The sequence below is a fragment of the Erythrolamprus reginae genome, chromosome 1, assembly GCF_031021105.1.
Source record: "Erythrolamprus reginae isolate rEryReg1 chromosome 1, rEryReg1.hap1, whole genome shotgun sequence".
NCBI classification, from domain to species: Eukaryota; Metazoa; Chordata; class Lepidosauria; order Squamata; family Dipsadidae; genus Erythrolamprus; species Erythrolamprus reginae.
In genome coordinates, this window is record NC_091950.1 from 395163677 (window position 1) to 395191566 (window position 27890).

General features: G+C 44.1%; 2 protein-coding genes across 4 annotated transcripts in view; one reads left to right on the forward strand and one right to left on the reverse strand.

The window, feature by feature from the left end:
- The first annotated feature begins 156 nt into the window (after positions 1-156).
- On the forward strand, positions 157-24244 carry TEKT1 (tektin 1). Of its 2 annotated transcripts, XM_070735018.1 has the most exons (9): positions 157-229; positions 2001-2208; positions 4882-5047; positions 8783-8911; positions 11387-11494; positions 11634-11777; positions 14901-15123; positions 19614-19810; positions 23940-24244. In XM_070735018.1, the coding sequence occupies exons 2-9, from the start codon at positions 2019-2021 to the stop codon at positions 24097-24099; spliced, it is 1317 nt and encodes a 438-aa protein (XP_070591119.1). In that variant the 5' UTR covers positions 157-229; positions 2001-2018; the 3' UTR covers positions 24100-24244. The 2 variants fall into 2 exon arrangements, with proteins under 2 accessions (XP_070591119.1, XP_070591120.1); XM_070735019.1 differs by lacking the exon at positions 11387-11494.
- A 2282-nt stretch (positions 24245-26526) lies between these two features.
- The window catches only part of XAF1 (XIAP associated factor 1), a 29913-nt gene continuing 28549 nt past the window's right edge, over positions 26527-27890 (reverse strand). For both annotated transcript variants that reach the window (XM_070735016.1, XM_070735017.1), the window contains one exon: positions 26527-26686. In XM_070735016.1, the coding sequence (XP_070591117.1) occupies positions 26643-26686 (44 nt within the window). In that variant the 3' untranslated portion in view covers positions 26527-26642. The remainder of the gene's footprint in view (positions 26687-27890) is intronic.

The window sequence follows — 27890 nt, forward strand, 5'->3', positions numbered from 1 at the left end:
CCGCTTCTATCGATTCATTCATTCATGGCTTCGTTCCTTCTTTTACGGGTTGGCGAAGAGCAGCAGCCAATCCCGGCCCCGTTCGAACAGCGGCTGCCTCGTTGCCATAGGAGGCGTCGCCTATAAATTCCCATGGAAACCGGTTTTGTTGTGCCTGATTTTCCTCTTCCCTCGCCCTGATTCGAACTCGCGAACGGAGGATCTGCCGCGTGGAGAGCACCGTCAAAGGGTGGGTAGCCGGGCTTTCACGGGACGGCCAGCTCGGTTAATCATAGGGCTAAATAATAGATAATTTAAGATCCCCGTATCCACATGCACGTTAAGATTCGGAGCAGCTCCCTTCCTTTCTTGGGGAATTTTGCAAGAAGCTGCTACACTACAGTACTGAATTTAGAGGGTGGAAATGCATTGGGAGTCTATAATTCTTTAATCTGGATTAAGGCAGCGGTCTCCGGCCCTTCCTTGCTTAGTTTTTCCCTCTTCGATCTGATGGAAGGTTTTTAATGTCTCTGACTGGATATATATATAAAAAAATGAATTACTCAAGGTCGCAAACAACAACAACAACAACAACAATAATAATAATAATAATTTATTAGATTTGCATGCTGCCCCTCTCCGAGGACTTAATACATAGACATGGAGAATTGTGAAGATACACATTTCATTGTAATGATGTTTGAGATATAACTATAGTCTTATTCCTTCAAGCTGAAGGGGAAATTTTTTAAGGAATCCACCTTTAAAAAAAACCCAACAACTTCTGTTTATTCTCCCTGCTGTTGTTAACAACCGTTTTGTTGTTGTTGTTCTTTTCCAATTTTATTTCTAAGTTTTACAAAACAATGAAAACTTTAACCGCACGTTTTTTGAACAGTTTTTATCGCAGAGCTATAATTGCACTTAAGATTGTACTAGGGCAGTGATGGCGAACCTATGGCACAGGTGCCACAGGTATTAAACAGAGCCATATCTGCTGGCACACAAGCCATTGCTCTACCTCAGCTCCAGTGTGCATGTGTGTGCCGGCCAGCTGATTTTTGGCTCACACAGAGGCTCTGGGAGGGTGTTTTTGGCTTCCAGAGAGCCTCCGGGGGAATGGGGAAGGCATTTTTATCTTCCCCTGGCTCCAGGGAAGCCTTTGGAGCCTAAGGAGGGCAAAACATGAACCTACTGAGTCCACCAGAAGTTGGGAAACTGGCCATTTCTGGCCTCCAAAGGGCCTTTAGGGGGTGGGGGGAAGATGTTTTTGCCCTCCCCAGGCATTGAATTATGGGTGTCAGCACTCATGCATGCGCGATAATGTGTGCGCAGGCTCTTTTGGCACCCAAGGAAAAAAAGGTTATTTGACTGTAAAAAATACGACTTTAGTAATAGAGTTGTTGAAGCGTGGAACTCATTACCGGACTCCGTAGTATCATCCCCTAACCCCCAACATTTTACCCTTAGACTGTCCACGGTTGACCTCTCCAGATTCCTAAGAGGTCAGTAAGGGGCGTGCATAAGTGCCCTAGAGGGCCTTCCGACCCCTGTCCTATTGTCTCTCCCAAATCCCATATATCTTCTCTTTTATCCCTATATCTTTCTTCTATTCTTTCATTGATTATTTTATCCTATACTCTCTCTTTTATTCTTTCTCTAATTCTATTTCCTCGAAGGTGTCCTCTATTACCTTCATTGTGTATTATCATGTATTGAACAAAATAAATGAATGAATGAATGAATGAATGAATGAATGAATGAATAAATCAGTATACTAGGGGGTCACTGTCAGTACAGTGCTGGACAATACTACTTGGTCTGTTGTGTGGATGTTGGATAGTTCAGATGGGAAATTGTGGAGGGTTGATCATGTTCTTTTGGATTGTTATGTATGTTGAGATTGGTCTTTGGCGTCAAACAAATTTTGTTGCATGGGTATACTGTGTATATACATACGATGACAACAAAGCATTTATTTATGTATTTACTTACTTACTTAACTCCTGTTCCCCTCTCAGGATCTTCTGGATGCCATAATGGCCAAGTTGATACAAGCGCCCCCTAAGTTTCTGCCCCCCGAATGGCACATTGCTAACAAGGCCCAATACAGTGGTGCCGAGGCCCAGCGGTCTCGTTCGGAACGCTTGGTGGACGAGAGCCAGCGGTTGGTAGATGAAATCGAGAGAACCACTCAGAAGACCCAGAGTGATGTCAACAAGAGAATAGGTGATGGATGCTTTTAAGGCATTTCTGTGGACGCATGGGAACATGAGTCAGAAAGTGGGTAGCTGAATTTGCATAAGATGCTTGAACTAGGTCGATTAAAGCAGTGTTTCCCAACCTTGGCCACTTGAAGTTATTTGGACTTCAACTCCCAGAATTCCCCAGCCAGCAAATGCTGGCTGGGGAATTCTGGGAGTTGAAGTCCAGATATCTTCAAGTGGCCAAGGTTGGGAAACACTAGATTAAAGATCAAGTTGCTGTATTTGCACAACAACATGCAAAGATTTGTTTCAAGTTTCATTATTGCCTTTTTTGGGAAGGGAGTTGTATTTTGTGTCCATTTTGTTCCCTTGTGATTGTAGCATATCTGTGGGTCCGTCTCTTACCAGTCACATCTACCCGACACATCAGAGCGGGGAAGCAAGGAATGTTGCAGCTCCCGTCCTCTAGGGAAATACACCTGGTGTCACACAGATGAAGGATCTTCTCTGTGGTGGCTCCCTCTCTCTGGAACATCATTTCCCCAGAGATTACTATGGCCCCCACTCTAACACTCCTCTGGAAAGTGCTGAAGACCTGGTTCTGCCTGGGGAGGGCAGAGCAGGATGGAGCCCATTAAATGGCTTGTGTGATGCGTTGTCGCCTGGATGCAGGGGAGTGGGGGGTTCTTATATTAATTTATGATGTGATTATTCTTTTATTCGTATTATTGTTTTATATATGACGTTTTTATATTCCTGAAAGCCGCCTGGAGTCACCATGTGCAAATAGGTGGCAATATAAATTTCCTAAAATAAGTATACAACCAGAAAACATAGGTAGAGTCCAGAATTGGGACCAGAATTTCCAATTTCTGGTAAGCCCGTTTTTTAAAAAAAAATTAAATTGATTTTTAGTTACAAGACAAAGACACATACAAAAACACATAACATAAAAAAGGAGCCCAAACTGCTCCCTATTTTTAGAAGTCTAAGAAATTTAAATACGAATCTTGTAGATCAGTGTTTTTCAACCAGTGTGCCGTGGCACACTAGTGTGCCGCGAGACATGGTCAGGTGTGCCGCGAAACTCAGAGAGAGAAAGAAAACAAAAGAGAGAGAAAGAAAGAAAGAGAGAGAGAGAAAGAAAACAAGAGAGAAAGAAAGAAAGAGAGAGAGAGAGAGAGAAAGCAAGAGAGAGAAAGAGAACAAGAGAGAAAGAAAGAAAGAAAGAGAGAGAGCAAGAGAGAGAAAGAAAGTAAGAGAGAAAGAGAGGGAGGGAATGTGGGAGAAAGAAAGACATAGAGGGAGGTAGGGAGGGAGAGAGAGCGAGCAAAAAAGAGGAAAGAAGGAAGAGAGAAAGAAAGAGGGATGGAGAGAGAGAGAGAAAAAAAAGGAAGGGAGAGAAAGAGGGAGAAAGAGAGAAATAGAGCGAAAGGGAGGAAGAGAGTGAGATAATTTTTTTGTCCAAACTTTTTTTAGCCCCACCCCCTCTCTGTGGGCCCCATGGTTTTGTAAATGTAAAAAATGTGCCGCAGCTCAAAAAAGGTTGAAAATCACTGTTGTAGATCATATTAAGAAAAGTTGATAAAAAAGAATCATAAAAGGAAGAAAAATGAATAAACTGTCACTGATTACCATTTGCAAACGTTCACATAGTTTTGTACCATTTACTATATGTTACAGTATTTACAATAGCATTCTTTTATCGAGCCACTCATAGAACTTATACCAAATTGATATTTATTTGTCTGTTATTTTAGGAAATTTATATTGCCGCCTATGCACACATGGTGACTCAAGGTGGCTTACAAGAATATAAAAACCTCATGTAAAAAAACAATAAAACTAACAAGAGAGAATAATCATCTAATAAAACAATATAATAATATAATAAAATAACCCCTCCCCATTCCTTGCAATGTATGACAATTAACATGTCCATCCAAGATGCTTAATCAGTTAAGGTGAAGATGTAAGAGCTCTATTCGTAAAATATACAATTTACAATTTTAGAGTTTGGGGTCTCATTATGCCACGAAAACCCAGTTTTTTTTTTTTGTTAGTTTAAAGTTCAATACAGTGGTACCTCTATTTACAAACTTAATTCATTCCGTGACCAGGTTCTTAAGTAGAAAAGTTTGTAAGAAGAAGCAATTTTCCCCATAGGAATCAATGTAAAAGCAAATAATGTGTGCGATTGGGAAAACCACAGGGAGGGTGGAGGCTCTGTTTCCTAACAGGAGATTCCTAGAGAGGCCTCACAGAGGCTACTCCCCGCCTTTTCCGGCCCTGTTTCCTCCCAGGAGATTCCTAGAGAGGCCCCACGGAGGCTTTTCCCCGCCTTTTCCGGTTACAGTTTCGGAGGCTCAGGTTTGTAAGTAGAAAATGGTTCTTGAGAAGAGGCAAAAAAATCTCGAACACCCGGTTCTTATCTAGAAAAGTTCTTAAATAGAGGCGCTCTTAGGTAGAGGTACCACTGTATATTGTGCAATCCCAGAAAATAGGCTAATTCAATACTGTGTAAACTCAAGTCTTGAACTGATGGTGTCATTTACATGAGCTTCAGCCACATGACCTGTTATGGGTGGTCCTCAGATTCTCCTTTTGGACGAAGCCCTGAGATCTAGCTGCTAGTGGTGGATTTGGATGCTGCTTTCCTCCGCCTTGGGGTGATTGAGTATTCTCACTTCTGCAGAACAGAGACTTGAGGAGATAAAATTCTGGAGACAGCAGCTGGATGACAAGCTTGACCAGATTGTTAAGGAGACCGAAGTGCTTGTGTCCTTCAAAACAAGGCTGGAAAAGGCGCTGGAAGGCTGCAAAGGACCACTTTCAACTATCCAGGAGTGTATCTTAAACCGGTGAGAGGATTTATTTCTTTTTGGACTTGAGAGGCTACTTCAGGTTCTACTTGCTGGAGGCAGACGGGATAAATTTGTCTGGATTAAGAAACTGTGTAATGTCATCATGACTGGTTAGCTGGAAGAAAAGGTCTTTAGCCACTCATAGTAGCTGGCAGGAAAAAATGTTATGCGAAATAACTGGGAATATTTAGTCTAGGAAAGAGAGTGGTGTTCTCCAAGTTTCTTGAATTGCTTACAAGAAGGGGAAGGACTGTTTGGAGTTGTGACAGGCGGAGGAACAATAGGTTTGGAACAACATAGTTGGCCTTATCCGGGTCCCATCGACTAAACAATGTCGTCTGGCGGGACCCAGGGGAAGAGCCTGCTCTGTGGCAGCTCCAGCACTCTGGAATCAACTCCCCCTTGAGATTAGGACTGCCCACACCCTCCTTGCCTTCCGCAAACTCTTAAAAACCCATCTATGTCGCCAGGCATGGGGAAATTGATTCCATCGGCTGTCCCGTTTTATGCATGGTTTGTTGCCCAACATTTCTGTTGCTAAGCAAGATAGTTGTTACGTAAATTGTGACCCATTTTATGACCTTTATTAGCAACTGTGGCAAGTAGTTTTGTAAAAGGGGTGAAACTCACTTAACAGCTGGCTCACTTAGCAAAAGAAATTTTGGCTCAATTGTGGTTGAAACTTGAAGAATACTTGTATTACACCTGTGATGTGCGCTTTACATTGATTTACAACAGGCTTTTGGATATTACAGTGTTCCCTCGCTTTTCACGGGGGATGCGTTCCGAGACCGCCCGCGAAAGTTGAATTTCCGCGAAGTAGAGATGCGGAAGTAAATACACTATTTTTGGCTATGAACAGTATCACAAGCCTTCCCTTAACACTTTAAACCCCTAAATTGCAATTTTCCATTCCCTTAGCAATCATTCATATTATTACTCACCATGTTTATTGATTAAAATTTATTTAAAAAAATATTTATTAAAGACAGATGAAAGTTTGGCGATGACATATGACGTCATCAGGTGGGAAAAACCATGGTATAGGGAAAAACCCCGCAAAGTATTTTTTAATTAATATTTTTGAAAAACCATGGTATAGACTTTCTGCGAAGTTCGAACCCGCGAAAATCGAGGGAACACTGTATTATTATTATTATTATTATTAATAATAATAATAATAATAATAATAATTTATTAGACTTTATGCTGCCCCTCTCCGAAGACTCGGGGCGGCATACAATACAATTTCAAGTGTTGATACTGGCCTAAAAATCTGTCTATCTTCTTGAGGGGTTGGGTGTTATGCTGTAGATTCTTCCCTCAAAAGAGACTTGGGGGAAAATGATAAATTATTGTCGTTTTGTGACTGAGTTCTTCTTTTGTAGCAGCCTCCCATCAGAATTCCAGGCAGTGCATTTACTCTTACAGGAAAGTTCTGAAAACAGCTGTTCACAAGAGTGTTGATTGACATCTATTCATGCCTATTCATTTTAGTTCCGTTGTTGATACTATACAGTGATCCCTCTATTATCGCGAGGGTTCCGTTCCAAGACCCCTCGCGATAATCGATTTTTCGCGATGTAGGTCTGCGCATGCGCGCCCTTTTTCCTATGGCCGCGCATGCGTAGATGGTGGAGTTTGCGTTCCCCGCCGCCCACGCAAAGGGGAAACCCCGATTCGGCTCCTCGCTGCTGCTGCGCTACCGAGCAGATCAGCTGCTGGGCGGCCGAAGGAACCTTCCCTGGGTCTTCCCGGCCGCCCACGCAAGGGGGAAACCCCAGCTCCTCGCTGATGCCCGCCGCTCGCCCGCCCGCCAGCAAGAGGGGGAAGACCCAGGGAAGGTTCCTTCGGCCGCCCAGCAGCTGATCTGCTCGGCGCAGCATCAGCGAGCAGACGAAGATCGGGGTTTCCCAGCCGCCCACGCAAAGGGGAAACCCCGGCTCCTCGCTGATGCCCCTGCTCGCCCGCCCGCCGCCCGCCGCCCGCCAGCAAGAGGGGGAGAGATAGAGAAAGAGAGAGAAGGAAAGAAAGAGATGAGAGAGGAAGAGAGTGTGAGAGAGGAAGAAGCAAGATAGAGAAAGAGAGAGAGAAAGAAAGATGAGAAAGGAAGGAAGAGAGTGACGTCATCGGGTGGAAAAATCGCGATATAGCGTTTCGCGAAGATCGAGATCGCGAAACTCGAGGGATCACTGTATATGATTCTATTGGTTTTGAATTATGTTGATCTTTGAGTTATGGTAACGTGCTTAAATTTTAGTTGTGAACAGCTGTGAATCCTTGGGAAGTACAGTGATATAAAAATATAATAAGTACATAAATTCCTGCCGATATTACCATATTTTTCAGGGTATAAGACACACCTTAGTTTTTGGGGAGGAAAATAGGGAAAAGAATCTGCTTACCAGGTATTCATCTGGTTAGTGTCCTTACTCTTGTCAGCTTCAGCACATTATTTTATCCCCTGATTAAGGGCTTTAAAAAAACATTTATTCTGAGACAGTAACAATGAAAGAGCTTTCAAGTAAGTAAGAGCTGGGAACATCGTTAGCACCTGGTTAGGGCTGGAAAGAAAGATTTGGAGCAAGTTAGAGCAATGAAAAAAACCCTGCAAAGACTTAGGGCTTGGAAAACATTTTTGCAGAGAGTAACAATCAAAGAGTTTGCAAGGTGCTAAGAGCTGGGAACATTATTAGCACCTGGTTAGGGCTGAGTAAAGAGAGCAATGAAAAAAAGCCTGCACAGACTTAGGGCTTGGAAAACATTCTTCTTGTCAGAGAGTAATAATGAAAGAGCATTGTTAGCACCTGGTTAGGGCTGGAGCAAGTAAAGCAATGGAAAAAAAACCCCTACAAAGACAATGTTTGGAAAACATTCCTCACAGAGAGTAACAATGAAATAAATTTTATTTTTATTTATTTGTGAAATTTATTTGCCATTTATCTCACCATGGAGCGACTTTAGGCAGCTTATTTATTTATTATTTATTTATTAATCAGATTTGTATGCCGCCCCTCTCCGCAGACTCGGGGCTGCTCACAGCAATAATAATACAATGTAAACAAATCTAATATTTAAGTTAATTTAAAACCCTAATTTAAAAACCAATCATACATACTAGCATATCATGCATAAATTCTATAAGCCTAGGGGGAGGGAAAGTATCAATTCCCCCATGCCTGATGACAGAGGTGGGTTTTAAGGAGCTTACAAAAGGCTAGGAGGGTGGGGGCAACTCTGATATCTGGGGGGAGTTGGTTCCAAAGGGTCGGGGCCGCCACAGAGAAGGCTCTTCCCCTGGGTCCCGCCAAACGACATTGTTTAGTCAACGGGACCCGGAGAAGGCTGACTTCTGTGGGACCTAACTGGTCGCTGGGATTCGTGCGGCAGAAGGCGGTCCCGGAGATATTCTGGTCCGGTGCCATGAAGGGCTTTATAGGTCATAACCAACACTTTGAATTGTGACCGGAAACTGATCGGCAACCAATGCAGACTGCGGAGTGTTGGTGTGACATGGGCGTATTTAGGAAAGCTCATGATAGCTCTCGCAGCTGCATTCTGCACGATCTGAAGTTTCTGAACACTTTTCAAAGGTAGCCCCATGTAGAGAGCATAACAATAAAATGGAGTAAAAAAAAAAAATCAAGACATGCTTTATTATTTCACAGGAATCATTTCCTGATGTGCCAGAGGGGAAAATAACCATCCAAATAATTTTTGTTTTTCTTTCAGCGAAAGGAGAGTTGGCATTGATCTGGTCCATGATGAAGTGGAACAGGAGCTGATCAAGGAAGTTGAGGTCTTCCAGGGAGCCCTTGCTCTCCTTGAACGTACCATGCAGCAAACAGATGAGCAACTCAGGTATAGGAAAAGCAAGATTCTGAGGAAGGAAGGAAGAAAAGAAAAAGCTGTGTGGATTCTGGAGATGATATGGGTAATTGGGAAGACCCAAAAGTGAGATGCAGTATGAACCAAAGCTGTTAACTTCACAGAGTCAAGGGAGGCAGGGGAAAGGCCAGCATAGTCTTTGATGTTAAGACTACAGTGTTCCCTCGATTTTCGCGGGTTCGAACTTCGCGAATAGCCTATACCACGGTTTTTCAAAAAATATTAATTAAAAAATACTTTGCGGTTTTCCCCCCATACCACGGTTTTTCCCACCCGATGACGTCATATGTCATCAGCAAACTAATAATTTTTGCAAATAAATAGCAAAAAAAATAATTATTGTTAATAAATAATTATGTTTATAAATATTCAATGGTGAGTACCAGTAATAATGGTGCGTAAATGGTTGTTAAGGGAATGGGAAATGGTAATTTAGGGGTTTAAAGTGTTAAGGGAAGGCTTGTGATACTGTCCATAGCCAAAAATGGTGTATTTACTTCCGCATCTCTACTTCGCGGAAATTCGACTTTCGCGGGCGGTCTCGGAACGCATCCCCCGCGAAAATCGAGGGAACACTGTATAGCTTTAATATAGGGGTCCCCAAACCTGGCAACTTTAAGACTTGTGGACTTCAACACTCGGAGAATTCTGAGAGTTGAAGGCCACATGTCTTAAAGTAGCCAACTTTGAAGAGCTCTGGCTTGAAACATTTAAAGGGTTAAATAAGGTTCAGGAGGGAAGTGTTTTTAATAGGAAAATGAACACAAGAACAAGGGGACACAATCTGAGGTTAGTTGGGGGGAAGTTCCAAAGCAATGTGAGAAAATATTATTTTACTGAAAGAGTAGTAGATCTTTGGAACAAACTTCCCGCAGACGTGGTTGGTAAATCCACAGTAACTGAATTTAAACATGCCTGGGATAAACATATATCCACCCTAAGATAAAATGCAGGAAATAGTATAAGGTCAGACTAGATGGACCATGAGGTCTTTTTCTGCCGTCAATCTTCTGTGTTTCTATGTTTAATGGAACAGTAGTTATTCTGCATGTGAAAATTCTCAGGTCCAAATGAGCAAAGTTTTCACCTCATTTCCTAACAATGAAATTGGGTGGATTGTACATTGACAATGTCAGACACAAAGAACCAGGACCATTTGCAGCATAAAGCATTTACTGAAGCCTGCAGTGTATACAACAATAAAGTCAAGTAACAGCACAAAATTGGCACAAGATAAGGGCCAACCAAATTCAAGGGAGGATGGCTTTGGATTTCTTGCGGCAATGCAAATATTGCCGGCATCCAGGTGGCCTAGAGGTGGAGTTCTTTCCTCACAATCAGGAGATTGTGAGTTTGATCCTAAGCAGAAGCAGATGTAAGGTCTTCTGCTTGGGCAGGGGGTTGGACTAGATGACCTGCAAGATCCCCTCCAGCTCTGTTGAAACAGAATACCCTACGAAAATAGACTAACAATCCTGGGCCTAGAAAGCTTAGAACTACGACGCCTAAAACACGATTTAAGTATTGCCCACAAGATCATATGCTGCAACATCCTACCTGTCAATGACTACTTCAGCTTCAACCGCAACAACACAAGAGCACGCAACAGATTCAAACTTAATATTAACCGCTACAAACATGACTGTAAAAAATATGACTTTAACAATCGAGTTGTCGAAGCGTGGAACTCATTACCAGACTCAATAGTGTCAACCCCTAACCCCCAACATTTCTCCCTTAGACTATCTACAATTGACCTCTCCAGGTTCTTAAGAGGTCAGTAAGGGGCGTACATAAGTGCACCAGTGTGCCTTTCATCCCTTGTCCAATTGTCTTTCCTTTATCTCATATATCATATGTATTTTCTTCCTTTCATATATCTTCTCCATTTTATATTTTTCTTTATATATATTACCTCCTACCCTTAAAACGTTGCTACAGAGCACTGCACACCAAGACAACTAGACACAAGAACAGTTTTTTCCCGAACGCCATCACTCTACTAAACAAATAATTCCCTCAACACTGTCAGACTTTCTACTAAATCTGCACTTCTATTCTACTAGTTTTTCTCATCATTCCTTTCACCCATTTTCTCCCATGTTGACTGTATGACTGTAACTTGTTGCTTATATCCTAAGATTTTTATTATATTGCTTCTTCGTTGCTTATTTGACCCCTGTGACAATCATTAAGTGTCGTACCACATGATTCTTGACAAATGTATATTTTATTTTATGTACGCTGAGAGCATATGCATCAAGACAAATTCCTTGTGTGTCCAATCACACTTGGCCAATAAAATTCTAGTCTATTCTCTTCTATATTTATTGTGTATTGGACAAATAAACAAATAAAATAAAACAAAATAAAAATGCGACTTGAAATGCAAGGCCTCTAAACTGATGATGTATTTAACTCCGCCCTTTGCCTGCTCCTCTCGTACAGACATATGCAGAAAGAAGGGGAGCTGGTGTCTTCATTCTACATCAAAAATTATGAGAGAGACAAAAGGCTTCTTTGCAAAATCTGGTGTTCTGTTCCATGGGGTTTGTGGTACGCAAACTGCTCTAATGTATCCGCTGTGCTGTATTAAGTTCTTTAATACACGTGTTGCCTGCATTTTAGGACTATATGGCTGGGCATCTTTTTATGTATTCTCTTCTCAAAGACTTGTTTTCCCCCCCTATTTCAGGCTTAATCGCACGGCCAAATACAATCTTGAACAGGACCTGAAGGACAAGTACATGGCCTTGACCATTGACAATTATTGCTCCAATCTGACCAACAACTCTCCTGATATTGGATACGCTCAAAATGTAGTCAAGGTTGAGGAGAAGTAAGTGTCACATGTGGAACTGAGTGGGTGAACCTGGAAACCTGTCATAGGGGGACATTGGCTTTTCTGTGACCATGGTGCATTTCAACAAAGGTCCTGTTGGAAAGGAGCTGGGTAGTAGGTGGTGCTACAGGTGAGGATTGCAAGAGGGAAGTTCATTTGGTTTCATGCAGAACTGCAGAAAAAACTATTTTTAAAATTAATTTATCTATCTATCTATCTATCTATCTATCTATCTATCCATCCATCCATCCATCCATCCATCCATCCATCCATCCATCCATTCATTCATTTATTATTTATTTTGTATGCCGCCCCTCTCCGCGGACTCGGGGCGGCTCACAACAGCAACAGAAAACAATACATAATACAAATTCAAAAATTAGAAAGCTAAAAACCCATAATTTAAAAAACATGCACACAACATACCATACATAAACAGTATAGGCCTGGGGAAGATATTTCAGTTCCCCCATGCCTGACGGCAGAGGTGGGTTTTAAGGAGTTTGCGAAAGGCTAGGACGGTGGGAGCATTTCTAATCTCAGGTTGGTTCCAGAGGGTCGGGGCTGCCACAGAGAAGGCTCTTCCCCTGGGACCCGCCAAACTACATTGCTTATTCGACGGGACCCAGAGAAGGCCAAGTCTGTGGGACCTAATCGGTCGCTGGGATTTGTGCGGCAGAAGGCAGTCCCGGAGATATTCTGGTCCGATGCCATGAAGGGCTTTATAGGTCAAGACCAACACTTTGAATTGTGACCGGAAATTGATCGGCAACCAATGCAGACTGCGGAGTGTTGGTGTAACATGGGCATACCTTGGGAAGTCCATGATTGCTCTCGCAGCTGCATTCTGCACAATCTGAAGTTTCCGAACACTTTTCAAAGGTAGCCCCATGTAGAGAGCGTTACAGTAGTCGAATCTCGAGGTGATGAGGGCATGAGTGACTGTGAGTAGTGAGTCCCAATCCAGATAGGGCCGCAACTGGTGCACCAGGCAAACCTGGGCAAACGTCCCGCTCGCTACAGCTGAAAGATGGTTCTCTAATGTGAGCTGTGGATTGAGGAGGACGCCCAATTGCTGCCAACCTGCCTTCCATTGGGGACCTGTATACTGCACGAGTCAAAAAGAGGGCGGGGAAAATATTTACTGACCCCTCACATCCTGGACATAAACTGTTTCAACTCCTACCCTCAAAACGTTGCTACAGAGCACTGCACACCAAGACAACTAGACAGTTTTTTCCCGAATGCCATCACTCTACTAAACAAATAATTCCCTCAACACTGTCAGACTTTTTACTAAATCTGCACTTCTATTCTACTAGTTTTTCTCATCATTCCTATCGTTTTCCTCCCACTTAGGATTGTATGACTAACTTGCTGCTTGTATCCTAAGATTTTTATTAATATTGTTTCTTCATTGCTTGTTTGACCCCTATGAAAATCATTAAGTGTCGTACCACATGATTCTTGACAAATGTATCTTTTTCTTTTATGTACGCTGAGAGCATATGCACCAAGACAAATTCCTTGTGTATCCAATCACACTTGGCCAATAAAATTCTATTCTATTCTATGCTCCACCAATGTCTACAGAGATTCTCAATCTCTGTAGACATTGTTGTTATCCCAAAGGTGCTTTTTCAAAAGGAAATTGGACATAGAATAGAATAAAATTGTTTATTGGCCAAGTATGATTGGACACACAAGGAATTCGTCTTTGGTGCATGTTGTTTTTGCAACATTATTTTTCCTTGAAGATGTTTCACTTTTCATCCAAGAAGCTTCTTCAAAATTGGTACACCCATCCATCCTTTTTCCCTTATTGCCTCATAGAGTTATAACTAACTCCTCAAATACTTGGAATTATGTTATTTTCTTCAAAAAGAATAGAGTAGAGTAGAGTAGAACGGAACGGAACGGAACAGAATAGAATAGAACAGAATTATTTATTGGCCAACACACAAGGAATTTGTCTTTGGTGCATATGCTCTCAGTGTACATGAAAGAAAAGATACATTTGTCAAGAATCGCGAGGTGCAACACTTAATGATTGTCATATGGTACAAATAAGCAAAGGAAACAATCAATATTAATATAAATCGTAAGGATACAAGCAACAAGTTACAATCATACAGTCATAAGTGGGAGGAGATGGGTGATAGGAACGATGAGAAGACGTAATAATAATGCTGCCTTAGTGAATAGTTTGACAGTGCTGAGGGAATTATTTGTTTAGCAGAGTGATGGCGTTTGAAAAAAACCTGTTCTTGTGTCTAGTTGCCTTGGTGTGCAGTGCCGTAGAGCTGTGATTTTCAACCTTTTTTGAACTGCGGCACATTTTTTACATTTACGAAACCCTGGGGCACATTGAGCGGGGCAGGGGGGCTAAAAAAAGGTTTGGAGAAAAACATTCTCTCTCTCTCTCCCTCCCTTTCGCTCTATTTCTCTCTCCATCTTTTTCTCCCTTCCTTCCTCTTTCTTTCTCTCTCTCCATCCCTCTTTCTCTTCCTTCCTTTTTTGCTCTTTTTCTCTTCCTCCCTACCTCCCTCTGTCTTTCTCTCTCTCTCCTTCCCTCCCTCTTTCTCTCTCTCTCTCTTTCTTTCTCTTTCTTTCTCTCTCTCTTGTTCTCTTTCTGTCTCACTCCCTCTTTCTCTCTCTTGCTTGCTTTCTCTCTTTCTCTCTCTTGCTTTCTTTCTCTTTCTTTCTCTCTCTCTTACTTTCTTTCTCTCTCTGAGCTTCGTGGCACACCTGACCATGTCTCATGGCACACTGGTTGAAAAACACTGCCCTAGAGCATCATTTTGAGGGTAGAAGTTGAAACAGTTTATATCCAGAATGCAAGGGGTCAGTAAATATTTTCACGTCCCTCTTTTTGACTTGTGCAATTGAAGGCAGGTTGGCTGTAATAGTTTTTTCTGCAGTTCTTTGATGACTGCTGTTTGATTGCATGGGGGTGACCACCATCTTGTGACTCAAACGCACCCAGACTCTGGATATCCTTGGTTGTGATTCTTACCTCCAAGATTTGAACATTTCACAATGATTCCCATCCTTTCCCCTGACTCTTAGGGGGTTCCACGTGGGAGTCAATTTTTTTCTCTCTCTCTCATTTTTGGACAGCTCAGTGAGCCCCGAACAGTGGATGGATTTCTCCAACGCAAACGTTGAAAAGGCTGACAAGCAGCGAAACAATTCCCTGACCCTCAGAGCCTTGATTGACAGCATTTTGTCGCAGACTGCAAGTGACATGCGCAAGCAAAACAGGACAGTAAATGTTGCGTTCCAGAACAGGGTGAAGGAGACCAAGGATGCCAAGAACAAATTAGAAATTCACCTGGCAAAGGTAAATATTGGAGAGGTACCCAACTTTGAGATGGGGAGTGAAAAAAAAGAGGGAAGGAAAGAAACACCTCTTCATCCTGGTAATATCTAGCCATCATGTGCTGAACGGGGTGTAACTTTTATAATAATACAGTGCCGGATCTACTAAAATCTGGAGCATTGCTCATATCTGATGTCCTTTACACATGACCATGAAACTCTGACCAAAAGAGTCATCCTGCCAGGTTTCCAAACAATAATGTTAAGACTTCAGGAAGGAAATCGCTCTAGTTGTTTTCTGCCCTATTAAGAATTACAATGGTACCTCTGCTTATGAACTTAATTCATTCCATGACCAGGTTCTTAAGTAGAAACGTTTGTAAGAAGAAGCAATTTTTCCCATAGGAATCAATGTAAAAGCAAATAATGCATGCGATTGGGGAAACCACAGGGAGGGTGGAAGCCCTGTTTCCTCCCAGGAGATTCCTAGAGAGGTCCCACGGAGTCTTCTCCCTGCCTTTTCTGGCCCTGTTTCCTCCCAGGAGATTCCTAGAGAGCCCCTACGGAGTCTTCTCCCCGCCTTTTCTTGCCCTGTTTCCTCCGAGGAGATTCCTAGAGAGGCCCCACGGAGTCTTCTCCCCACCTTTTCTGGCCCTGTTTCCTCCGAGGAGATTCCTAGAGAGCCCCTACGGAGTCTTCTCCCCGCCTTTTCTTGCCCTGTTTCCTCCGAGGAGATTCCTAGAGAGGCCCCACGGAGTCTTCTCCCCGCCTTTTCTGGCCCTGTTTCATCCCAGAAGATTCCTAGAGGCCCCACGGAGGCTTCTCCCTGCCTTTTCTGGCCCTGTTTCCTCCCAGAAGATTCCTAGAAAGGCCCCACGGAGGCTTCTCCCTGCCTTTTCTGGCCCTGTTTCCTCCCAGAAGATTCCTAGAAAGGCCCCACGGAGGCTTCTCCCTGCCTTTTCTGGCCCCGTTTCCTCCCAAGAGATTCCTAGAGAGGCCCCACGGAGGCTTCTCCCCGCCTTTTGTGGCCCTGTTTCATCCCAGAAGATTCCTAGAGAGGCCCCACAGAGGCTTCTCCCTGCCTTTTGTGGCCCTGTTTCCTCCCAGGAGATTCCTAGAGAGGCCCCATGGATGCTTCTCTCCGCCTTTTCCGGTTACGGTTTTGGAGGCTTGGGTTTGTAAGTGGAAAATGGTTCTTGAGAAGAGGCAAAAAAATCTTGAACACCCGGTTCTTATCTAGAAAAGTTTGTAAGTAGAGGCGTTCTTAGGTAGAGGTACCACTGTACTATAATCCTTTAAAATGATCAGAGGTGTAAAATATTGATAGCACCTGATTCAGGTAGTCCTTGATTTACTTGGGACTTACAATTGGAATCCCAATTTGCCATGTGACCTGGTTGTTAAATGTGTCATCACATGACCATGGGAGCATTTTACAACATTGTTTTGTTGCAGGAATTAAATGCATTGTATGGTTGTTAAGCGAATCCAACTTGATTTTGACTTTGCCTCATTGACTGCCGCAACTTGCCTCATCGACTTTGTTGAAAGCTGGCTGGGAAAGTGATCAAATGGTGATTGTTGACCCTGGGATGCTGCAATCATTATAAATATATGACAATTGCCAAGTGCCCAAATTATGTCACATGTGACTGTAGCGATAGTGTAAAGACCAGTCATAGTTCACTTTTTGAATTCTCATAACTTTGAAAATGCTCCCCGGAAAACCTGAAAAGGAGAGAAACCTTGAAAATTGTTATCCGTCGTTAACTTCATGGCTCGATTACTGCAATGTGCTCTACATGGGGCTACCCTTGAAAAGCATTAGGAGACTACTATTAGTGTCGCATGAGCTATTGTGGGTATGCCTAGATACACCCACACCACACCAACACTCTGCAAGCTGCACTGGCTTCCAGTTGGTCTCCGGATGCAATTTAAGGTGTTGGTTATCACCTATAAAGCCCCTACATGGCTTAGAGCAAGACTACTTATGGGACTGTTTTCTGCCGCATACCTCCTAGTGACTGATTAGGATCCATGGGGTTGGCTTTCTCCAGGTCCCATCAACAAGACAGTGTTGGTTAGCGGGGCCGCGTGGGAGGCCTTCTCTGTGGTGGTTCTGGCTCTTTGGAACCAACGGCTGCCGGAGATCCACACTGCCCCCACCCTCCTGGCCTTCTGGAGAGCCTGGCTCTGCCAGCAGGCCTGGAGCTGTTGAGCAATATGATCTAGCTCCGGCTAAGTAGGAATGAATGATTCTATTTTGGGGGGGTTTAAATTATTGTTATATTGTCTGTATTGCTGTCTGCCACTCGAGTCTGCCAGGAGTATGCCACTCGAGTCTGCCAGGAGTATGCCACTCGAGTCTGCCAGGAGTATGCCACTCGAGTCTGCCTATCAATCAATCAATCAATCAATCAATCAATCAATCAATCAATCAACAAACAAACAAACAAACAAATATTGACTTACTTACAGCAAATGAAAACATACCAGTCTTTGATGGAAAGTTTTCTTACTTTAACCTTTGACACCTCCACAACACTAGCAAAATCCTCATAGGCATCAATATCTATATTTATTTATTTATGTATTTATTTATGTATTTATGTATTTAGTTAGTTAGTTAGTTAGTTAGTCTAATACATAATGTAGGTTTGTGAGGATATAATTATCGTAATATACATCAAAAGAGGAATAGAAAAACATTAGGAATAATATAGAAGAAATAATCATTGGGAATAATAGAGTTCCTATTCATGAAGCTAGTAAAAACATAAAAGAGATATTAGGACAGGGGACGGAAGGCACACTGGTGCATTTATGCACACCCTTGTGGATCAGGGAATTGCCTTGTAGTTTATTTATTTATTTCTTGGACTTGTATGCCACCCCTCTCCGGGGACTCAGGGCCGCTCACAGCATATTCCAAAAACATAACAATGCAGTTTATTCAATTAATATACTAAAAATATTCTTAAAATTCTAACTTTAGAACATTCATTTAATAATCACGCTAACAACATTCGTTGGTCAGGGAGAAGGTCTAATGTCTCCAGGCCTGGTGGCAAAGATGTGTTTTTAAACTCTTTCGGAAGGCAAGGAGGGTGGGGGCAGTGCGAAAATCCAGGGGGAGCTGATTCCAGAGGGCCGGGCCCCCGTAGCTGTTCTGCCGGGCTCTCTGGTAGGAGCCTCCCGAAAATTCAAGGGTACAAATTTCAGACACACACACGTTTGAAAATTCAAAACAATGTTCTTTATCCCAAAATTCAAAATAAACTAAGCACTCTTTTTGTATTGCAAAGAGCACTCGTCCCAAAACAACCGGGTAGTCTGTACAATTTTCCTTAAGCAGTCATTAAGTACTTAGCTAGCAGCTGTGAAGAAACTTCACACCCCTTCTTCTTTCAACGGATTAAGACACAGACACACACACACACACACACGTTGCTCTGCTTTGTTTTCAAAGGCGTGAAAAAATCAACAAAGTCCAGAAACCAGCAACACAGGATTCCTGATGAACTGCGATCAGATACTCTTCCACAACAGCCAAACCCACATGCTGCTATTTATAGCAGCAGCCCTAATTACTGGAGCCCCACCCAAACACAGGTGGCAGCTCTTATCTCCTGTAATATGTCCTTACTTGGTCTCTTCTACGCATAATTCTGTGCTTGCGTGGGTCCAAAACGTCATCATCTGAATCAACGGAAGATAATGGAGATTGACTGCCTGGGCTGTGTGCCAAGCCCCCCTCTGCCGAGTCACTCCCACCTGCTTCTTCGTCCGAGGAAACTAAACTCTGAACTGACTGTCGGCAATAACACAGGCCTGTGACATGTTGAAGTTTCCCCTGCATCCACCTCCACATTCCCTGGGGCAGGAGCTGGGCCAGAGCCAACCACAACAATAGAGAAGGCTCTTCCTTAGGCCCCACCAGCTGACATTGCTTGGTTGACAGAACCGTAAGGAGACCAACTCTGTGGGACCTTACCAGACGCTTGGATTCGTGTGGCAGAAGGCGGTCTCGGAGATAATCTGGTCCTGTGGTTGGGTGGGGCTGCTGTAATTAGTGCTACAGATAAAAGTGCAACCTGGTGTTTTAGCCTCATGGCAGTTTATCTGATTCATTGTTTCGTCAAGATCGTGGTTTTTGTGCTGTTCAAGATTGTGTGTGGACTCTCTGGACTTTAGAATTGGACTCAATTTCCCAGTTATTGGGGCAGCAATTGGATTGCATTTAACCTGTGCCTTATGTGTACCAGAAAATCCCTTTGACATTTAAAAAGGGAGCTGTTTCTGTTTTTCTGTTTCTAAAAACTGTTGGGTTTTCCTTTTATCGTGTGGTGTGTGTCTTCCTGGACTAATTACCCTGTAATTACGGGCAGTTGAAACACGCCAGCAGAACAGATATGAACACAGCTGAATTAATTTGATTACTTAGATTTATAAGCTACCCTTCTCCAAATACCTCTTTAATACCCCCCTTTGTTCTGTGTGTATTTAAAGCTGATGGAGGAGATCAACTCTCAGATGAGAAATATTGAGGCTCTGACGAAAGCTATTCTGGATAAGAAGGGGCCAGCCAAGGTGGCCCAAACTCGCCTGGAGTCCCGGACTCACCGTCCAAATGTAGAGCTTTGCCGCGATATGGTGCAGTATCGACTCATGAATGAAGTGCAAGAAATCAACCATAATATCCAGAGGTAAGTAGAACACACAGAGGCCACGGGGCTTAGTTTAATCTGGGGGGTTATCCCAGGGCAGTGATGGTAAACTTTTTTTCCCCTTGGGTGCCGAAAAAGCGTGGGTGTGCACTATCGTACATGCATGAGTGCCCACACCCATAATTCAATGCCTAGGAAGAGCGAAAACAGCTTCTCCCGCCCCCTGGAGGCTGTAAATGGCCTGTTTTCCAACTTCTGGTGGGCCCAGTAATCTCATGTTTCACCCATTCCAGGCTCCAATGTCTTCCCTGGAGCCAGAAGAGGGTAAAAACACCCTCCCCCATCCCCCTGGAGGCTCTCTGGAAGCCAAAAACGCTCTCCCAGAGCCTCTGTCCAAGCCAAAAATTAGGTGGTTGGCACACACATCCACGTTGTAGCTAAACTAGGAAAACAGCTCATGTGCCAGCAGGTATGGCTCTGTGTGCCACTTGTGGCACCTATGCCATAGGTTCGCCATCACTGTCCCAAGTGTAAGTACTTCCGGGAGTGAGGGAACAGCAGGAAATAATGTGAGATCCTTGTTCTGCAAAACCTTTACGTATTGTGGATCGTGTTTCATTTTTTGTGATTGATCATTGTGGTTGCTGGCCTGTCATTTGCCTTAATTCTAGACCACATTCTCCCTCTTCTGGTCAAAGATTGCAGTGGATTTGTGGTAGTGACATTTCTCCAGTAGATGTGAAAGTGGGGCTACTCCGGGGGTGGGCTCCAGATCCTTTAGCAATGGGTTTGCTTCCCCATTGCTTGGTGGGCGTGGCCATGGTGGGTGTGGCCTAATTGGTTGCCTGCTCCACAGTGGGGGGGGGGAGAAGCAGCTTGCAACCGGTAGGGGGCAATACGGTGTCCAGGTAGCAAAAATGGAGCTATGCGTGCAGCTCCAGCTAACCGACGGATGGGCACGCGCATTGATGGGAGATTCGGCTTCTGCACATGCGCTGGAGGCAAAGTCTTGTGTGAGGACGCACACAGGAGTGAGATTTTGGGGATTTTTGCTGATTTTTTATGCTTTTCTGCATGTGCGGAAGCAAAAATATCAGCAAAGATGGCCAAAATCTCACTCGCTTGCACGTGCTCATGTGAGATTTTACTTCTGGTACATGTACAGGAGGCCGAATCTCGCGCTGATGCCAGCCTGCCAGACCCGTGCGGCCTTCACTGGTGGAGGAGGGCATTCTTCACCCTCCCCAGGCCCCAGAGGCTTTCCTCAAAGGCCACTGAAGCTGACTGTAGATCTGAAAGTCAGCGGTTCAAATCTCATCCCCGGCTCAAGGTTGACTCAGCCTTCCATCCTTCCGAGGTGGGTAAAATGAGGACCCGGATTGTGGGGGCAATAGGCTGGCTCTGTTTTAAAAAAAAGTGCTATTGCTAACCTGTTGTAAGCCGCCCTGAGTCTAAGGAGAAGGGCGGCATAAAAATTGAATGAATAAATAAATTGAATAGATAAAAACTGCTTCCCCCAAAAAACAATATCCGGACTTCTGGGAGACCCATTTTTCACTCTCCCCGGGCCCTGGATGCTTTCCCTAAGTTTCTGGGAGGGCGAAAACAGGACCATTTCCAGACTTCTAGAAACTTCCAGTAGGCCCGTTTTTCCCCCTCCCAGATCCTCCATGTGTCCTCTGCACTTACCTAGAATGATAAAACGGGCTTTATGGAGACTCCTGGGAGGAGAGGGGTGGTATGGTGTGGGCGTGGCCTGCCAGCGGTGGCATTTGGGCGTTCACTGAACCTTGGCAGATCCTTGATTAGAGAATTTATTTCTTTATTCAATTTTTTAATGCCGCCCTTCTCCTTAGACTCAGAGCGGCTTACAACATGTTAGCAATAGCACTTTTTTAACAGAGCCAGCATATTGCCCCCACAATCCGGGGGATTACCCACCTCGGATGGATGGAAGGCTGCGTCAACCTTGAGCCGGTGATGAGATTTGAACCGCTGACTTGTGGATCTAGCAGTCAGCTTTAATGGTCTGCAGTCCTGCACTTTACCCACTGCGCCACCTCGGCTCATTGCCTGAAACCTGCCCTCCCCAGGGCTGCTTCGTGGGGGAGATCAGAGCAATAGCAATAGCATTTAGACTTATATATTGGTTCACAGTGCTTTACAGCCCTCTCTAAGCGGTTTATAGAGCATAAGCATATTGCTCCCCAACAACCTGGGTCCTCATTTTACCGACCTTAGAAAGATGGAAAGTTGAGTCAACCTTGAGCCTACCGAGATTCGATCTGCCAAACTGCTGGCAGCCGGTGATCAGCAGAAGTAGCTTGCAGTACTGCGCTCTAACCACTACACCAGTGTTTTTCAACCACAACCAGGTGTTCCGCGAAGCTCAGAGAGAGAGAAAGTAAGAGAGAAAGCAAGCAAGAGAAAGAGCGAGCGAGAGAAAGACATAGAGGGAGGGAGGGAGGGAGAAAGAGAGCAAAAAGATGAAGGAAGAGAAAGAAAGGATGGAGAGAGAGAGGAAGGAAGGAAGAGGGAAGGAGAGAGAAATAAAGCAAAAGGGAGGAAGAGAGAGAATTTTTTGTCCAAACTTTTTTTAGCCACACACACACACCCTGCTCAATGTGCCCCAGGGTTTCGTAAATGTAAAAAATGTGCCGTGGCTCCAAAAAGGTTGAAAATCACTGCACTACACCACCAAGACAGTTGGTGGCTTTTCCATGGACAAAGAATTTAAATGGGGGGTGGGGGAGTCTTGATTCTAAGGTATCATCAGTATGACCTACAGCAGAATTAAACTCTAGGAAAGTTCATTGCATTATTGAGTGTTCTGTCTCTAAATGGAAACTTAAGATACACAAGCAATGCCGTGGGGAATCCCAGCAATCCAAATGAGACCGATTTGAGACCGAGCAGGTGTTTCTAGCAGCTGAATGGGGAGACATTTGCCTGCCGTTCTGTCCAGCAGGAATACATGACACCCAAGAGCAGAACTCATTGCCACAAAGTTCTGTTTGCATTTGTTCAATGGGCCAAACTTGGGGAATATTGAAGCAGATATAGGGGAGGAAAAGGATGCATCTTATACTCTGAAAATTACGTAGTTCCCTGCAGGAGATAATTTAGTGCCAATGAAGCAGAATCTCTTGGAAACCAAACCTACTTTCTTTTCTGAGGATTAGAATTGGACACCCATCTGTTATGACATATTAAAGTAGAAACAGGGCCGGACCAGAACATACAATCCGAAGATTGTCACAATTTGTTTGACTGTAGCCCTGGAGAGACTTACAAACTCTGGAACAGTGGTTCTCAACCTGGGGGTCGGGACCCCTTTGGAGGTCGAATGACCGTCGCCTAAGACCATGCGAAAAGGACAAATTTCCCACGCTGTAAGGAACTAAAGCTTCTATTCTGGCGCCTTGGAATATATTTTCATAATCCGACCAATCAGGCGTTGTTTACAGTGGGGGCGTCCCTCTGACCTTCCTGCCAATCAGCTTAAAGCTCTGTTGGGAGAATTGGCGCTATACTGTACTTATGGTTGGGGGTTGCCTATCGGTTTCCGGTCACAATTCAAAGTGTTGGTAATGACCTTTAAAGCCCTTCATGGCATTGGACCAGAATACCTCCAGAATCGCCTTCTACCGCACGAATCCCAGCGGCCGATAAGGTCCCAGAGTTGGCCTTCTCCGGGTCCCGTCGACCAAACAATGTCGTTTGGCGGGCCCCAGGGGAAGAGCCTTCTCTGTGGCAGCCCCGGCCCTCTGGAATCAACTCCCCCCCGGAGATTAGAATGGCCCCCACCCTCCTTGTCTTTCGCAAGTTACTCAAGACCCACCTATATCGCCAGGCATGGGGGAATTAAAACATCGCCCCCAGGCTTTCCTATATTTTATGTTCGGTATGTACGTGTTGTATGGTTTTTAAATTGTTGGGGTTTTTTAATGTAATTTTATTATTCGATTTGTTCCATTGTTATACTGTTTTTATTATTGTTGTGAGCCGCCCCGAGTCTTCGGAGAGGGGCGGCATACAAATCTAATAAATTGAATTGAATTGAATGAGGAACTGTATTAAGGGGTCGTGGCATTAGAAAGGTTGAGAACCGCTTTCTAGAGTCTAGAAAGCAATAGCCTTCACCTATTTTTTCCTGTTCCTCCCTTAGGCTGATGGACACATTGACCCAGGCTGAAATTGAACTGAAAGGCCTCAACCGCCGGCAACTCTCCCTGGAGGAAGAGATTGAAGTCAAAGCAAATACCCTATACATTGATGAAGTGCTCTGCATGAGGATGAGAGAGTCCATTTCCATCAATAATTTTTGATCCACGAGGCTGGCAGTGTCTCTGCTTGGCTTGGACCCTATGAATAGATCTTGAAACGTTGGCTTAAAACTTTCAAAAACCTTCTACAGAAGCCAAACACCTGCCCTGAACTTTCTACCAGATAATAAATTAGTGAAACCTCAAAGCCCAACTTCCATCCCATAAGCTCTTGGAGGGTCCCTGCGACACTAGGGGTGGAAGTGATGGCTGGAAAGAAAACAAGTGGGACTAGTGTCTTTAGTGCAGAGTTTTAAAACTTAAGGGGTGTGCCTGCCGATTCAAACCATTGCTTCCCCAGGAGTTGTAAATGTTTTGTCCTCTTCAGGCAGAAGACAGATTTAAAGTTAACCTTTAAAATAGGTTAAATGGGGAGGAGAGGGGTCAAAGGCTACCAGTTCGGCCCAGTTTGGGCATACTGGTAGCGATGGGGGGAGGTCAGTAATGGGCTCCTACAGGTACAGCCAGGTACGCAGAACTGGTAGAAAATTTTGGATTTTTTTTCTTTTTCCTTCTGGGCTTTGGGTGTTTTTCCTATTGGAAATGTAGAAGATTGATGAAAGTTAATAATAGTAAAGAGGGGACATGATTGAAACATTTAAATATGTTGAGGGGTTGAATGAGGTCCAGGAAGGAGGTGTTTTTAATAGGAAAGTGAACACAAGAACAAGGGGACACCATCTGAAGTTGGTTGGGGGAAAGATCGAAAGCAACATGAGAGGGTGTTGTTTTGCTGAAAGAGTGGTGGATCCTTGGAGCAAGCTTCCAGCAGACGTGGTTGATGGATCCTCAGTGACTGAGTTTGGACATGCCTGGGATGGGCATATATCCATCCTAAGATAAAATACAGAGGGTAGTGTGGGGGCGGACTAGATGGATCGTGCGGTCTTTTTCTGCCGTCGGTCTTCTGTGTTTCTGTTGAAGTAAATGAGGTTGAATGTGTATAATTTTAGAAGAGGGGTGCATGCGTGTGTATACATATACATACAGTTTATATAGTAGATAATGTCTATTTTGTGTCCCTGTGTGTAATATGTATGTACACACCCATAATTCAATGCTCGGGGAAGACGAAAACGACTTCCCCTGCCCCCCGGAGGCCCTCTGGATGCCGGAAATGGCCTGTTTCCCAACTTCTGGTGGGCCCAGTAGACTTGTGTTTTGCCCTCCCCAGGCTCCAAAGGCTCCCTGGAGTGTGGGGAGGGTAGAAACGCCCTCCCCCATCGCCCCGGAGGCTCTCTGGAAGCCAAAAACACCCTCCCAGAGCCTCTGTGCAGGCTAAAAATCAGCTGGCTGGCACACACATGCATGTTGGAGCTGAGCTAGGGCAACGGCTCTTGTGCCAGCAGATACAGCTCCGCGTGCCACCTGTGCCATAAGTTTGCCATCACTGGTACAGGCAATGACTCCCGTAGCTTATACAGGTAGTCCTCAAGTAACGACCAACTTTTTTGTTACAAGGCAAGGCAGTTGTTAAGTGAGTCGAACCTGATTTTATGACTTCCCTCCCCCACCGTGATGAAGTAAAATCACTGCAGTTGTTAAGCAAATTCCACTTATCTGTTTCGCTTTGCTTGTTGGAAGCCAGCTGGGAAAGTTGCCAATGGAGCGATATGGCTCCTGGGATGCTGCTGCTGTTGTAAATACATTCCAGTTGCCAAGTGCCCGAATTTTGATCACGTGACTGTGGCCTTGCTGCAACAGTCGTAACTCAAGGACCGTAAGTCTGTTTTTTTCAGTGCTGTCCTAACTTTGAACATTAAGCACATGGTTGTAAGTTGAGGACTACCTGTGTATAATTTTAAGTTCTGAATTCTAGCCAACCAGTGGTGGGCTGCTGGTTATGCGAATCGGTGCACGGCTCTAGTTGGAAAAAATGAGAGCTGTGCGCGCAGCTGCGAGCACGCATGCCTCCATACGAGATTCAGCTTCTGCGCATGTACAGCAAGCAAAATGTTGTTTGAGGACGCTCACGAGATCTTGGTGATTTTTGCCATTTTTCTGCCCCTGCGCGGGACCAAAAATATCGGCGAAAATCACAGAAATCTTGCTTCCGTACATGTCCTCACATTAGATTGCACTTGCTGTGCATGCGCATAAGCCGAATCTCATGCCGACGGGCGTATTTGCACCCAGCAGATGTGTGCGCTCCCACAAGGTCTTGGCGGGCGCATCGGTAGCGCCGAAGACGAGCAGCCCTTCACTGCAGCAAACCCATATTTTCTTCCCAAGCCAACCAACTTTCCCTTCAAAGACCAACAGTCTTCTCTTTCTCTGAGAAGAGGAATGCAAGACTTGCCCCTGATCTACCGTGTTGCTGATCCAGCGTCTTTTGCATGTGCCATTCGGCTGCGCCAAACCTCACCTATCCTTTTGCATTCCAAGGACTCTTCGTTGTAAACTCACAAACGGTGCTTGTTATGCTCAGTCTTGGTTGTGAACTGTAGCTCTTTTATTCTTAATAGGGCAGATCAGGGTATTACAAGGCACTTTACTGAACCCGATCCTGCTGGAACGAAAAGGGCCAGTTCAGCCGCTGAGAAAGGTCATTGCCAGCTGCTTCCTTCTTGCGAGCTTTGCACGGATTCTCCTGCAATACAAAACAGGGAAAGAGAATATACACAGCAGGGGGCAGCAATAGCATTTAGACTTATACAGTGTTCCCTCGATTTTCGCGGGGGATGCGTTCCGAGACTGCCCGCGAAAGTTGAATTTCCGCAAAGTAGAGATGCGGAAGTAAATACAGTGTTCCCTCGATTTTCGCGGGTTCGAACTTCGCGAATAGCCTATACCACGGTTTTTCAAAAAATATTAATTAAAAAATACTTCGCAGTTTTTTTCCTATACCACGTTTTTTCCCACCCGATGGTGTCATATCTCATCGCCAAACTAATAATTTTTGCAAATAAATAACAAAAAAAATAATTATTGTTAATAAATAATTATGTTTATAAATATCAGGATCACTAAGTGTCTTATTCAATGGTGAGTACCAGTAATAATGGTGAGTAAATGGTTGTTAAGGGAATGGGAAATGGTAATTTAGGGGTTTCAAGTGTTAAGGGAAGACTTGTGATACTGTCCATAGCCAAAAATGGTTTATTTACTTCCGCATCTCTACTTCGCGGAAATTCGACTTTCGCGGGCCGTCTCGGAACGCATCCCCCGCGGAAATCGAGGGAACACTGTACACTATTTTTGGCTATGGACAGTATCATAAGCCTTCCCTTAGCGCTTTAAACCCCTAAATTGCAATTTCCCATTCCCTTAGCAACCATTTAGATTATTCCTCACTGTGTTTATTTATTAAAGTTTATTTTAAAAAATATTTATTAAAGGGAGACTAAAAGTTTGGCGATGACATATGACGCCATCGGGTGGGAAAAAACATGGTATAGGGGGAAAAACTGCAAAGTAATTTTACTTAATATTTTTGAAAAACCGTGGTATAGACTTTTCGCGAAGTTCGAACCCGCGAAAATCGAGGGAACACTGTATACCGCTTCATAGTGCTTTCACAGCCCTCTCTAAGCAGTTTACATAATCAGCATATTGCCCCCCAAAATCTGGGTCCTTATTTTACCCACCTCGGAAGGATGGAAGCCTGAGTCAACTTTGAGCCATTGGTGAGATTTGAACTGCTGAACCGCAGCTAGCAGTTAGCTGAAGTAGCCTGCAGTGCTGCATTCTAACCACCCCGGCAAGGAGGATAGCTTTGGGGTGGGGAGGGGGTAACTCTCAGGGGAAAGGGCACAGTACATTGGGTTGCTACTGGAACAAGGAGGGGGACACCG

Bases quoted from the DNA above. Each gene is read 5' to 3' on its own strand.
- TEKT1 (XM_070735018.1), top strand. From the start codon at position 2,019: ATGGCCAAGTTGATACAAGCGCCCCCTAAGTTTCTGCCCCCCGAATGG. The intron at 2,209-4,881 runs GTGATGGATGCT...TCACTTCTGCAG, and splicing joins TGATGTCAACAAGAGAATAG to AACAGAGACTTGAGGAGATA. The intron at 15,124-19,613 runs GTAAATATTGGA...GTGTATTTAAAG, and splicing joins TAGAAATTCACCTGGCAAAG to CTGATGGAGGAGATCAACTC.